At 40.0% G+C, this 13,064-nt stretch overlaps 1 protein-coding gene across 3 annotated transcripts in view; it reads right to left on the bottom strand.

Annotated features, from left to right (window-relative positions):
• Positions 1–13,064, bottom strand: part of chrna9a (cholinergic receptor, nicotinic, alpha 9a) — a 91,475-nt gene that overhangs the window by 7,893 nt on the left and 70,518 nt on the right. For all 3 annotated transcript variants that reach the window (XM_087987521.1, XM_043692625.2, XM_043692597.2), the window contains 2 exons: positions 5,032–5,186; positions 1,412–1,944 (listed from right to left, as the gene is read on the bottom strand). In XM_087987521.1, the coding sequence (XP_087843647.1) occupies positions 1,412–1,944; positions 5,032–5,186 (688 nt within the window). The remainder of the gene's footprint in view (positions 1–1,411; positions 1,945–5,031; positions 5,187–13,064) is intronic.

The raw sequence follows: 13,064 nt of genomic DNA, 5'->3' as shown, positions 1-13,064 counted from the left end.
AAAGCTGCTTAGAGAATGACAAGTGTAACCCCACTACTTAAAAAGGGAGGGAGAGAAAATAAAGAGAATTTCAGACCAGCAAACCTAACATTAGCAATGGAGAAAATGCTAGAGTGTCTTATAAAATACATGATTACAGAATGCTTGGAAAACATTAACTGAAGCTAGCACGGGTTTATGAAAGGCAAATCATGCTTAACAAATCTGGAGTGTTTTTGAGATTGCAACTAGTAGAATAGATAGATGTGAACTAGTAAATGTGATGTTTCTGGATTTTCAGAAGTCTTCTGATAAAGTCTCACAAAAGAGGCTTTTGGGCAAAATTAAAGCACGTGAAATAGGGGATAATGTTGGCATGGATTGAGAATTTGTTGACAGTCAGGAAACAACATTGGGTATAAATGGACCTTTAGAGGTGGCAGGCTGTGACTAGTTGGATAGCACAAGGATCAGTGCTTCAGTATATGACATATGAATGACCTGAACAAGGGAACCAAATACAACATTTCCAACTTTGCTGATGACACAAAACTGAATGGGGTAGAGATTTTTTAAGAAGGCTTTTAGGTGTTTTAGACAAGTCGAGTGGGTGCACAAACACATGGCAGATGTAGTAGAAAGTGGCTAAATATGAAGTAACAGTTATTTAAATAGTAATATATTGGGAAATACAGATATACAAAAGGATCTCGGTGTCCTTGTATACCAGCCAAGTAGACACACAAGTGTAGTAAGCAATTAGGAAGGCCAATATGGCCTTCATTACGAGAAGACCCAAGTTTAGACGTAGAAATATCTTACTGCAGTTATACAGAGCCTTGTTAAGGCCACATCTGGAGTACTGCATGCAGTTTTGGTCTCCCTACCCGAGGAGGAATATACTTGCCATAAGGGAGTGCAGTGGAAGTTCACTAGGGTGATACTGGAGATGGCAGGACTGTTGTATGAGGAAAGAATGTTCAACTGGCTTCTATTTGCTAGAGATTAGAAGAATAAAAGGGATTCTGACTGAAAAATATAAAATCCTAATGGCTGCTGGACATATTAAATGTAGGGAGAATGTTTTTTTCTTGGCTGGGGAGTCTAGAACCAGGGGTCAAAGTCTCAGGATGTGGGGTAGATCATTTAGGATTGAGAGAGAAAAAAAATTCTTGATTCAAACAGCAATGCATCTGCGGAATCCTCTACCACAAAAGGCCATGCAGTGCAAGTCACTCAATATATTCAAGAAAGAGACATACAAATGTTGAGATTGTCAAGGGGTGCAGGAAGAAAACAGGAATATGGCACTAAGATAGAAAATCCACTATGATACTCTACTATTGAATGGTAGACATGCTCCAAGAGGCTTCAGTGGCCTAACCATGCTCCTGAATTCTCTAGTTACCGTTGCTCAAGGCTGTTCACTTACCAATCAGTGGAACACTTTCAGATGGAGGCATGCTTTCTGCAACCATCAGCTGAAACACAGTCAGTGCCAGGAGCACAGTCACACCAAGAGACACCTTCTCTCCAGAATCAGCTGGTAGATAAAATCCTAATGGTGCTAGGAATGAGATCATTACACATGGGATCAATAAGTTAAAAATGTAAAATGAAGACCTTCTTTTGAGGATTACTGTGTAGGTGATATCTGGGTAAGGATCTGAACAACACCCATATGTTATTATATTTTTTGTTGCTGGCATTCCATGGACTTCCCATTCCACATTCTCCACAAAATCAGTTAGATCTCCACTGTCAAGTCCATTAATGATGTCAACCTGATTTCCATTGTAGGTCCAAGAGCCAAATGTAAGGTTGCACCTTTGATCATCGAATGGAAAGTAGGCCACGTCCACTACACAGGAACTCTTTGTAATCGCTGGAGAATCCCACGTAATCTGCCCATCATATCTTAACACCACGTTAGTCTCCATGGATCCTGTAGACTCATCATCAGCTCTAAAATAACAAGTTACCAAAGCACCCACAGCAGTCAGTTACACACAGGTCTATTCAGCAAGATAAAGATAGCTAAAGAAAAAGGTATTGAATAATTTCATCAATACAAGTTATTACAGCCATCTAGAAATTAACTACTTTAACTTTACTCTGATTTTTTTTGTACCCTCCCTCATTCTCTAATGAAGGCTTTTCTTCTTTGCAAAACTATTATTTCTCAAGCAGTCTTCTATGAAAACCTGACCCATGATCCCATAGTCTAATTTCTTCACATCCAAGTCAACTATTCAAGTGTGAAAAATGTGTGTCAAGCCTGATCTTTTTGCCTTCCCAGAGGCAATATATCTTTAGTTTCTATATCTATTTAAGGGTGCTGAGGTCAGTGCATGTGTCAATTAGCAGAGTTCTGGCTATCGCTGATTGTGGACAGAACAGGGATCAAACCAGCACTATCCTGGTCTCCATTGTTAACTACTCAATGCCTGATTCAGCTATGAAATTAGTTTTTCATTTGCTTCTTTTAAACAAATAGTAGAACTTTTCATCTTCACTGCTAAACTGTTGGCCGAGTGTTTCAACTGATCTTTACAGAATCAGCTTTATTGTATGTGCTTGGCCATCAGTTCCTTAAGGTAGCAGGACAGGTAGATAAAGTGGTTAAGAGGGCATATTAAATATTTGCCTTTATTAGCCAATGCATAGAGTTTAAGAGCAGGGAGGTTAAGCTAGAACAGTGTGCAAAGTTATTTAGACCGTAGTTAGAGTTTTTTGTGCAGTTCTGGAATCCACATTATGGGAGCAATGTTGTCACACTGGAAAGGGCACTTAAGGTTATTACTACAATGCTGCCTGGCCTCAACAGTTTTAGTTATGATTATGAGATTAGATTCCTTACAGTATGGAAACAGGCCCAACCAATCCACATCGACCCTCCGAAGAGCAACTCACTCATTTAGGTTTAGGGGCAGGAAGCTGAGAGGGGATGTGAGGAAGCATTTTATACCCAGAGGGTAGTGAGAGTCTAGAACTCACTGCCTGTAAGGGTGACAGAGGCCATACCATTTAAAAAGATATTTAGATGGACACTTATGATGCCAACGCATACAAGGCTATGGCTAAGGGCTGGAAAATGGGATTAGACCAGTTAGATGGTTGTTTTCAACTAGCACAGACTCGATGGGTTTAATAGCCTTTTTCTGTGCTGTAGATCTTTATGACTCTATGAATAGAAGAACAGGTTCAAGGGTCTGAATGGTCCACTACTGGTGCTAATTGTATTGTAGACAACAGAATGGAGACTTTAACATTCAGACCTTAAAACATACAACATTAACAACTTTTTTTAAATACCATCAGACTAAAAATGTAGTTATCAGATTAGAATTTATTTACTGAAGTTTCAATATGAATAACATCAAATAGTAATCAATATATTACATTTTTTTCAAGAAAATCGATTAACATTTAAGTGGACAAATATATTTATGTGGGCATTAAAAATGGAAACTGCTCTCAGTTTGCTGATGGTGTAGGTATATGAAGCAGTTAAAATAAACAAAGATTGAAGAGTTGTTAATGGGCCTATACGTGATAAAAGGAGAAATTTTTTTATTCACTTGTGGGATGTGTGACGTGGACATTGCTGGCTGGCTAGCATTTATTGTCTGTTGCTAGTTATCTTTGAGAAGGTAGTAGTGAGCTGCTTTCATGAATCACTGCAGTCCATGCACTGTAGCTAGATTCACAATGCTGTTAAGGAGGAAATTGCAGGATTTTGACCCAATGATGCTGAAGGAACGAAGATATATTTCCAAGTCAGACTGTGAGTGATTGGAGGGGAACTAGCAGGTGGTAGTGTTCCCATATAATTGCTGTCCTTGTCCTTCCAGGTAGAAGTGGTTGTGGGTTGGATGGTGCCAAACAAGGTTCTTTAGCAAATTTCTGCAGTGCATCTTGTAGATCGGACACACTTTGGTACTAAGCAAGTGGGCTGTTTGTCTTGAATGGTATCATACTTTAAATGTTATTGGAGCAGCATTTATCCAGGCAAATGGAGAGTATATCATCACACTCCTGATTTGCACCTTGTAGATGGTGATACACTTTGGAGAGTTAGGAAGTGAATTACTCACTGCAGGATTCCTAGTCTCTGATCTGCTTTTGTAGCCACAGTATCTATATGACCACATCAGTTCAGTTTCTGGCCAATTATATTCCCCAGATATAAATAGTTGGAATTTCAGTGATGGCAATGCCATTGAATGTCAAGAGACAGTAGTTAGATTCTCTTTTATTGGAGATGGTAATGTCCTGGCACTTGTGGCATGAATGTTACTTGCTATTTGTTAGCCCAAACCTGGATATTATCCAGTTGGATATAGACTGCTTCAGTGTCTGAGGAGTCACAGATAGTTCTGCAGTTGTTAGTGAACATCCCCACTTCTAATCTTGCAATGGAAGAAAGCTAATTAATGGAGTAGCTGAAGATGGATGGGCCTTGGACACTACCCTGGTTAACTCCTGCAGAAATATCCTGGAGGTGAAACAACTGATCTCCAACAACTACACCATTTTCTTTTGTGCTAGGTATGACTCCAATCAGCAGAGAGCTTTTCCCATGGTTCCCATTGACTAGTTTTGCTATGTTTCCTTGACACCTTGATTAAATGCAGTCTTGATGTGAAGGGCAGTCATTCTCACCTCACGTCTGGAATTAAGATCTTTTGTCCATGCTGTAATATAATGCCAGAATGTAATGAAATCAGAACCTGAGTATTATATTATGACTGATATTTATGATTTTTTTTCTTATTTGCTTGTGGACATGTATATTGTTGGCTGTGGCAGCATTATTGAACTGCTGCAATCCACGTGTTGTAGGTAGACTCACAATGCAAATAGGGAGGGAATTCCAGGACTTTGTTCCAACGATTGATTAAATGTTAACATTTTTAAATTGTAAATCAATATTTTCACATATCACAATTTTCAAAAACATCCAATTGTGTTTATAGAAATTAAGTTCTTTGGAAATGAGACACAGTTGAAATGTTTAAATTGTTGACAAAGCAATGGATTCCAACTCACTTGTTATATAGAACAATATCAGGTCTCCACACAAAGCTACTGGGTATTCGGATAGCATCAAGCCCATCATATTTGTCGCGGTCCCACTTGAGGAAAGCATCAAACCAGATTTGTCGGATCCAAAGGTAAGCTGTCAAGATTTGGTTCCTTTCATCCTACAAGTAAATAGAAGTAAATTACAGTGAAGGAAAGCACTGCTGACCCTACAATCTTACCTTTTTATACGCTAAAACAGACAGGATTCCTCTCCCAGCTATAGGATGCAACAATCAACAAATACATTTGGGAGGGCTACTGTTTACCCAAGTACTTTTAAGAGTTTTCTAAGTATTCACAGCTGTTTACAAGTAAGCTTAAATAGGAGCAAATTACTGCAGATGCTGGAATCTGTGCTGAAAACTACAAATGCTGGAGATCAGTGAGCCAGACAGCATTCATGGAGAGAGAGCAAGCTAACGTTTTGAGTCTAGTTGGCTCTTCATCTGAGCTGGACTAGAGAGAGCTTGCTCTCTCTCTCCATGGATACTGTCTGACCTGCAGTCTGACCTCCAGTATTTGTTGTTTTCACTGAAGGGATTTAAAGTGATTTCAATGTTTCCCTTATCCAACTTCTAATTCTACTGGGCCAATTTCACTCCCAACTCCCAACCTCCATGGCATCCTTAGTCCTGTTCACACCTACATATACTCTCCCAGACCTACTCATACCATTTGCGCTTCCCGCAGTATGTCTGATTTTGTCAGGGTAAATAATAACATAACCAAACAAACAGATAAAGTTTGCGCATTGACAAGTCCTAGCAATGAATTGCAATGTCCAGGTTCAAGGAAAAACTGAACTCCCCATAAGTTGCCATTGTGATCCTCAATAACAAAGAGCATCTCAGCCATACTAGAACTATCAGGTCAACCAATGGTGTATTAATTTTATACAAGAAATTTAAGCAATTAAGTTAGCTAACAATTGAAGGCAGTCAACTTGCATCTGGAAACATAGCTAGAAAAAAAAGTGCATGAGCAAACTACTTAAAAAGAAGTAATTGCATAAAACATGAAACAGCCACATCTCTTATGAATTTTTCTTAGAACCAGCTATCTCCCATCAACAAGAGTTTGGCTATGTTTAACATTGAGCTCCTTGTCGATCACAATTTCTTGTAGTATGGGTTCTCATACCTGATGAAGTCACCAACAGATGCCCCTCCTTCTCAACCTCATTCCTCAGGAGGTTAAAACACACTATAGTCACCTGTCTCTCTCATGAGGGAACAGCCTGTGGTTCTCTGGGACTATGGTGGCTTTCACTTCTATGGGGAGAAATCTCAGCACAACTTCATTCCATACCCCTGCACGTTTATTTTCCTCAGCTGCCAACCCAACTTCCTTTTGAAATCATTGACTGCACCAACCTCATAAGCTGCAGGCTCCAAGTCATTACTACTTGCTGTGCAAAACTGTTCTTCTTCACACTCACCTTCATCTCTTACCTTTAAGTAATCTGTTAATCCTTGTAATAAGGAGAACAGATTTTCTTTGTCTAATTTATCCAAAAGATTCAAAGCTTTTGGGTTCAATTAAATCTCCTGTCAATCTCCATTGCTTCAAGGGAATAGCCTTAATTTTTCAAATCAAATCTTGTAGCTAAAACCTCCCATTCCTGGAAAAATGCTGGTAAATCTTTTCTGCACCCTCTCAAAGACACTCACATTCTTCCTAAAGTGTGATGACCAGAACCATATGCAATAGTTTAGTGAGGGTCTAATCAGAGCTTCATTGAGATTCATCATAACTTTCCTGCTTCTGCACTTAATGCTTCTACTTATGAAGTCCAAGATCCTAAATGTAATACTAACCACTCTCTCAATATGTTCTGCAACCTCCAAACATTGATGTGTGCGCACCCCCAGGTGATTCTGTCACTGCATATTCTTTTACCAGTGTGCTATTAAGTCTATTTTGTCTCTTCCCATCCCTCCTACCAAAATACACCACTACAGACCTGTCTGTCATATATTCCAGCTGTCTGCCCATTCTACTAGCATGTGCCATGTTACAGATGATTTACTTCATCCTCATTAATGCCACACGAAGCAGTGGCAAATAATCAGAAAATATTGGAATTTTACCCTGCATTCCAAGATCAAAATTACTTAGGGATTTTAAAAAAGACAACAAACAATTGCACTGGTACAGACCTTTGGTGAAATATCACTTTCTACAAAGTCCTTATAATATGTGATTGATCTACAGCTTATATTGGGACCAAATAACAAGCAACAGGTTTGAAGATAGACAATTGGGTATGTTTCAAATGAAGAGAGGAGTGTACCAAGAGTCTCAACTGTTGGCAAAATTATTCAATAAACAGAACAAACATTCAGAGAATCAAAAGGTGCTTTCAGCAGTAAAACTTGAAAGCAAGAACAAACTTGTGATACGCTGATGACACGATGCTACTTGCAGAATCAGGAAGGGCCTCACAAAATATCACAGATAAAGTAAGATTTAAAAGTACGTGGATTGAAAACGAACACCAAAAAAAGGCAGAGTCAATGATAATCAGAAGGAATACAATGGAAAATCTAGAGTCACAATCGAGGTTGACGGTGCCACACAGTAACGAAACGGATATGTTTGTCTACTTAGGACAAATGATAATAGAAGACAATAGATATCAAAGTCATAAAAGACAGGTGACCAGAAGTAATTTTCTGAAGAAAAAGGATGCATTAACAACAAACTCAATGTTGAAAGAAGGGAAAAGACTCAAATGATGGTACATTCTATCCATTTTAATGCATGCCTGAGAGAGCTGGGAAACAAACATCTGTGGAAGAAAATAGAGGCTCCTGAAATATAGATGCTAAGAAGGTTGTTTAGTTTTATTGTCTGCATATAGAATTTCAGTATAGATGTGCTTGACGTTGCAAGGACAAAATCTCTAACATCATCCAGAATGTCAGCATTTCAGCCACTTCATCAGAGATGAAAAGCCACAGAGATTGTCTTCTGAATGTAGGTTCGCTTGCTGAGCTGGAAGGTTCATTTTCAGACGATCATCACTGTAGTAGGTAACATCTTCAGTGAGCCTCTGGACGAAGCACTGCTGATGTTTCCTGCTTTCTATTTACATGTTTGGGTTTCTTTGGGTTGGTGATGTCATTTCCTATGGTGATGTCATTTCCTGTTCTTTGTTTCAAGGGGTGGTAAACGGGGTCCAAGTCAATGTCTTTGTTGATAGAGTTCCGGTTGGAATGCCATGCCTCTAGGAATTCTCACGCATGTCTTTTTCTGGCTTGTTCTAGGATGGATGTGCTGTCCCAGTCGAAGTGATGTCCTTCCTTATTTGTATGTAAGGATACAAGTGAGACAGGGTCATATTGTTTTGTGGCTAGCTGACATTCATGTATCCTATTGGCTAGTTTTCTGCCGGTTTGTCCAATGTAGCATTTGCTACAGTTCTTGCATGGTATTTTGTAGATAACATTAGTTTTGCTTGTTGTCTGTGTAGGGTCTTTCAACTTCATTAGCTGCTGTTGGGTTTGTGGGCTATCGTGACGCCAAGTGGTCTGAGTGGTCTAGCAGTCATTTCCAAGATGTCTTTGATGTAAGGGAGAGTGGCTAAGGTTTCTGAATGCGTTTTGTCTGCTTGTTTGGCTTGGTTGCTGAGGAATCGGTGGACTGTGTTCATTGGGTACCCATTCTCTTTGAATACGCTGTATTGGTGATTTTTCCTCTGCTCTGGGTAGTTCCTCTGTGCTGCAGTGTGTGATGGTTCATTGAAATAATGTTCTGATGCAGCTTAGTTTGTGGATGTTGGGATGATTGCTTCTGTAGTTCAATATTTGGAACCCCAGGAAATGACATCACCAATTCAAAGAAACTGAAACATATAAATAGAAAGCAGGAAACATCGCAGTGCTTCTTCTGGAGGCTCACTGAAGATGTTACCTAGTATGGTGACAAAACATCTGAAAATGAACCTTCCAGCGCAGCGAGCAAACCTACATCCAGAAACTCTGAGCTACACACCTTCTCAATTCTGAGGATAAAGTGGAGGACAGCAGAAAGATGCACCAACACAAGCGTAGACACAAGACAGGTGTCACAGAGCAATTGAAATCTGAGATGTGCATGGATGGCACAGATAGACAAACATGCATGAAAGCAGAACTCCTAGTAGTAAGTAGTAGCTACAAGAGGGCTAGAGGAGGACTGTTTATCAAATCTTACTAATTACTGATGTTAAACTAACTGGCATCCAGTATCTTGGATGAGGATGTTGCATTTGCCATTCTCCTCTGGTCTGGCACCACCTCAATGCAAAGAATGTGGCAGATGGAACACAATTGGAGAAATGTGAGGTTCAGAACTATGGTAGGAGAAACAAATAAAATATTTATCTTAAATAGTGAGTGTCTGTGAAGTGCTAAACTTCAAAGGGACATCAGGGTCCTGGTTCATGAGTCAATAAAAGTTAAGTACAGCAAGCCATTAAAGTGGCCAATGGCATGTTGTTGGTGTGTTAGCTTAATTAGTTGGATGGCTGATTTATGATGTAGATTAGCAAGGTTAGATCTCACGGAATAGAGGGAGAACTAGCCATGTGAATACAGAACTGGCTCAAAGGTAGAAGACAGAGGGTGGTGGTGGAGGGTTGTTTTTCAGACTGGAGGCCTGTGACCAGTGGAGTGCCACAAGGATCGGTACTGGGTCCTCTACTTTTTGTCATTTACATAAATGATTTGAATGTGAGCATAAGAGATGTAGTTAGTAAGTTTGCAGATGACACCAAAATTGAAGGTGTAGTGGACAGCGAAGAGGGTTACCTCAGATTATAACAGGATCTTGACCAGATGGGCCAATGGGCTGAGAAGTGGCAGATGGAGTTTAATTCAGATAAATGCGAGGTGCTGCATTTTGGGAAAGCAAATCTTAGCAGGACTTATACACTTAATGGTAAGGTCCTAGGGAGTGTTGCTGAACAAAGACACCTTGGAGTGCAGGTTCATAGCTCCTTGAAAGTGGAGTCGCAGTTAGATAGGTTAGTGAAGAAGGCATTTGGTATGCTTTCTTTTATTGGTCAGAGTATTGAGTACAGGAGTTGGGAGGTCATGTTGCGGTTGTACAGGACATTGATTAGGCCACTGTTGGAATATCGCATGCAATTCTGGTCTCCTTCCTATCGGAAAGATGTTGTGAAACTTGAAAGGGTTCAGAAAAGATTTACAAGGATGTTGCCAGGGTTGGAGGATTTGAGCAATAGGGAGGGGCTGAACAGGCTGGGGCTGTTTTCCCTGGAGCGTCAGAGGCTGAGGGGGTGACCATAATTATGAGGGGCATGGATAGGGTAAATAGGCAAAGTCTTTTCCCTGGGTTGGGGGTGTCCAGAACTAGAGGTATAGGTTTAGGGTGAGAGGGGAAAGATATAAAAGAGACCTAAGGGGCAACATTTTCACACAGAGGGTGGTACGTGTATGGAATGAGCTGCCAGAGGAAATGGTGGAGGCTGGTACAATTGCAACATTTAAGAGGCATTTGGATGGGTGTATGAATACGAAGGGTTTGGAGAGATATGGGCTGGGTGCTGGCAGGTGGGACTAGATTGGGTTGGGATATCTGGTCGGCATGGACGCGTTGGACCAAAGGGTCTGTTTTCCATGCTGTACATCTCTATGAATCTACGACACCAATGGCAATGCTTCAATTTCAACATCAGCTGAGGTCACCATAAAAGCCCCACCTTCTCAACCTTGCCTGAGACTTGTGGACCCTCAGGTTAAAATTCACAACCATTCATCTCCTTCTAATGAAAGAACAGTCTATGGGACTATGGAAACTTCCTGTCTTCAGATATTATTTTGGCATTTGTTTACAGGAGGATCTAAATATAGGAGGAAAGATGTCTTACTGCAATTATACAGAGTGAGATCACATTTGGAGTAATGTCACAGTTTGCCTTCAGAAAGGTATATTTACCATAGAGAGAGAGCAATGAAGGTCAAACAAACTCATTCCTTGCATGGAGCGATTGTTCTATGTGGAAAGATTACAGATAGGGCCTTTAATCTCCAGAGTTTAGGAGAACGAGAAATAATTACATTCAAAAATGCAAAACTCTTATGGGATTGACAGGATAGATGGGGTATAAGATTAGTAGGGAAATTAACATTTCATAATGAATTTATTTTAGTCATAATCACACAAAGTATGTTAACCAATCAATGTAACACTGCTTAGACGCACTTGACAAAGAAATGCTCCATGCAATTGCAAACTGATTGGAAACAACACACAAATGTTTTAGTGGTACTGGATAAAGCCAAGAGGCCCTGTTTCGCTCATTCCCATTTCATGATTGTGAGAAGACGTAAATGTAAAGGTCAGAAGTCAAGTTAACCTCTTCCGAGCTCATTACTTTCTTATCAGTAACCAAAGTGGCAAAAAGGAGTTATAACAAAAAAAAAGTAATAGCTGTACAGAAGGTGAAACCAAGTCAAACTAACGGGGCCCAATGACATCCAGAATAACTATTAGTGTTAAGGATGGTGGGGTATTCTTGGTTTATATTCCTTGTTACTACCAGAACGCCCTCATACTGCTATTAGCCATGATGAGCAAATTGTTGATGATCTAATCTTGGACCTTTTACTTTCCAGCTCATCCAATTTCCCTCATGTCAATGATAAACTGCCTTTCTGTTTTCAGACTCCCAAGAATTGATTGATTGATTAATTCATTTAAATAAATAACCACACCTACAAATTGGGTGCCTAGCCCTTTAAATAACACTTGTGCTGAGCCTGTTGCTTGCAGAGTGATAAGCAAATACGTTACCTGGACCTACATAATCTATACTTCGTATGCTAGTATTACAACAACTGATTGGGCTGTTTGTCCTGATAATACTCCTTCATAGGCTCCCAACATACTTTGATTGCACACTCGCACTCACTTTTTGAAAAATACAGTGTAACATAGCAAAATGATGCAGATCTTTCTAATGTGATGATGCCAAAGAGAGCAGAAAGCATACGAAGTTCAAGGATCTTACCTTGAACTCCGTGAGAACTCGCATGACTCAATTACATAACATTTAAACATTGGACCGCAAAGTAAGTACATCTATATTGTGGAAACGGCTGCAATCTATTTTGTGAAAGTATTAAAAGTATCCAGCTGTAACCAAAATAGAGCTTCCTTCTTGTCAGCGTGTTTATTTCTTTCTCTTCTGTTGATTGTTCTGCTCTGTAAAATTATGGGAGTGAACTCAAAGGATTGGAGTAGGATTTAACTTTGAACCTTGCACTTGTACATGATTGTTGCACCATGACGCGGAACTTGATGCACGCATTGGAAAGTTTTTCTTCATCCATTCATGGTATAAAGATATCACTGACTAGGCTAGCATTTATTGCCGTCCCTAATTTCCCAGGGAGCAGTTAAGAGTGAACCACATTGCTGTGGGTCGGGAGTCACATGTAGGCCAAGATGGTAGTCTCCTTCCCTAAAGGACAGCAGTGAAGCAGTTGGGCTTTTCCTGACCATCGACGATAGATTCACGGTCATCATTAAACTCTTAATTCCTGAATTTTTTATTGAATGTAAATTCCACAATCTACTGTTTCGGGATTCGAACCCAGATCATCACCTGGATCTCTGGATGAACAGTCCAGCAACAATACCACTAGGTCATTGCCTTTGTTAGTGGATCCCTTCAGATCACTGGACTCAAAATCTTAACTCTTCTTTCTGCACTAATGCTATCAGACCTGCTGAGTTTCTCTAGCAATTTCTGTTTTGCTTCAGATTTCCAGCATCTGCAGTTCTTTGATTTGCTTTGGGATTATCCAGGTATCAGTGTTCGGGCCTCTGGTGTTTGTGGTACACATAAATGATTATGACTTGAATGTAGGAGGGGTAGTCAGCACATTCGATATGAAACATTGATGGTGTGGTAAATTGTGAGCCGAATAGCCTTAGAGGAGAATAGGAATGAGCTGGTCAGGTGGACTAATCTGTGGCAAATGGAA

The sequence above is a fragment of the Chiloscyllium plagiosum genome, unplaced genomic scaffold, assembly GCF_037043375.1.
Source record: "Chiloscyllium plagiosum isolate Xiang-an unplaced genomic scaffold, Cpla_swu_hap1 HiC_scaffold_1, whole genome shotgun sequence".
Classification (NCBI taxonomy): Eukaryota; Metazoa; Chordata; class Chondrichthyes; order Orectolobiformes; family Hemiscylliidae; genus Chiloscyllium; species Chiloscyllium plagiosum.
The sequence above is the reverse complement of the archived record's forward strand: the minus strand, read 5'-3'. Positions and strand labels throughout refer to the sequence as shown.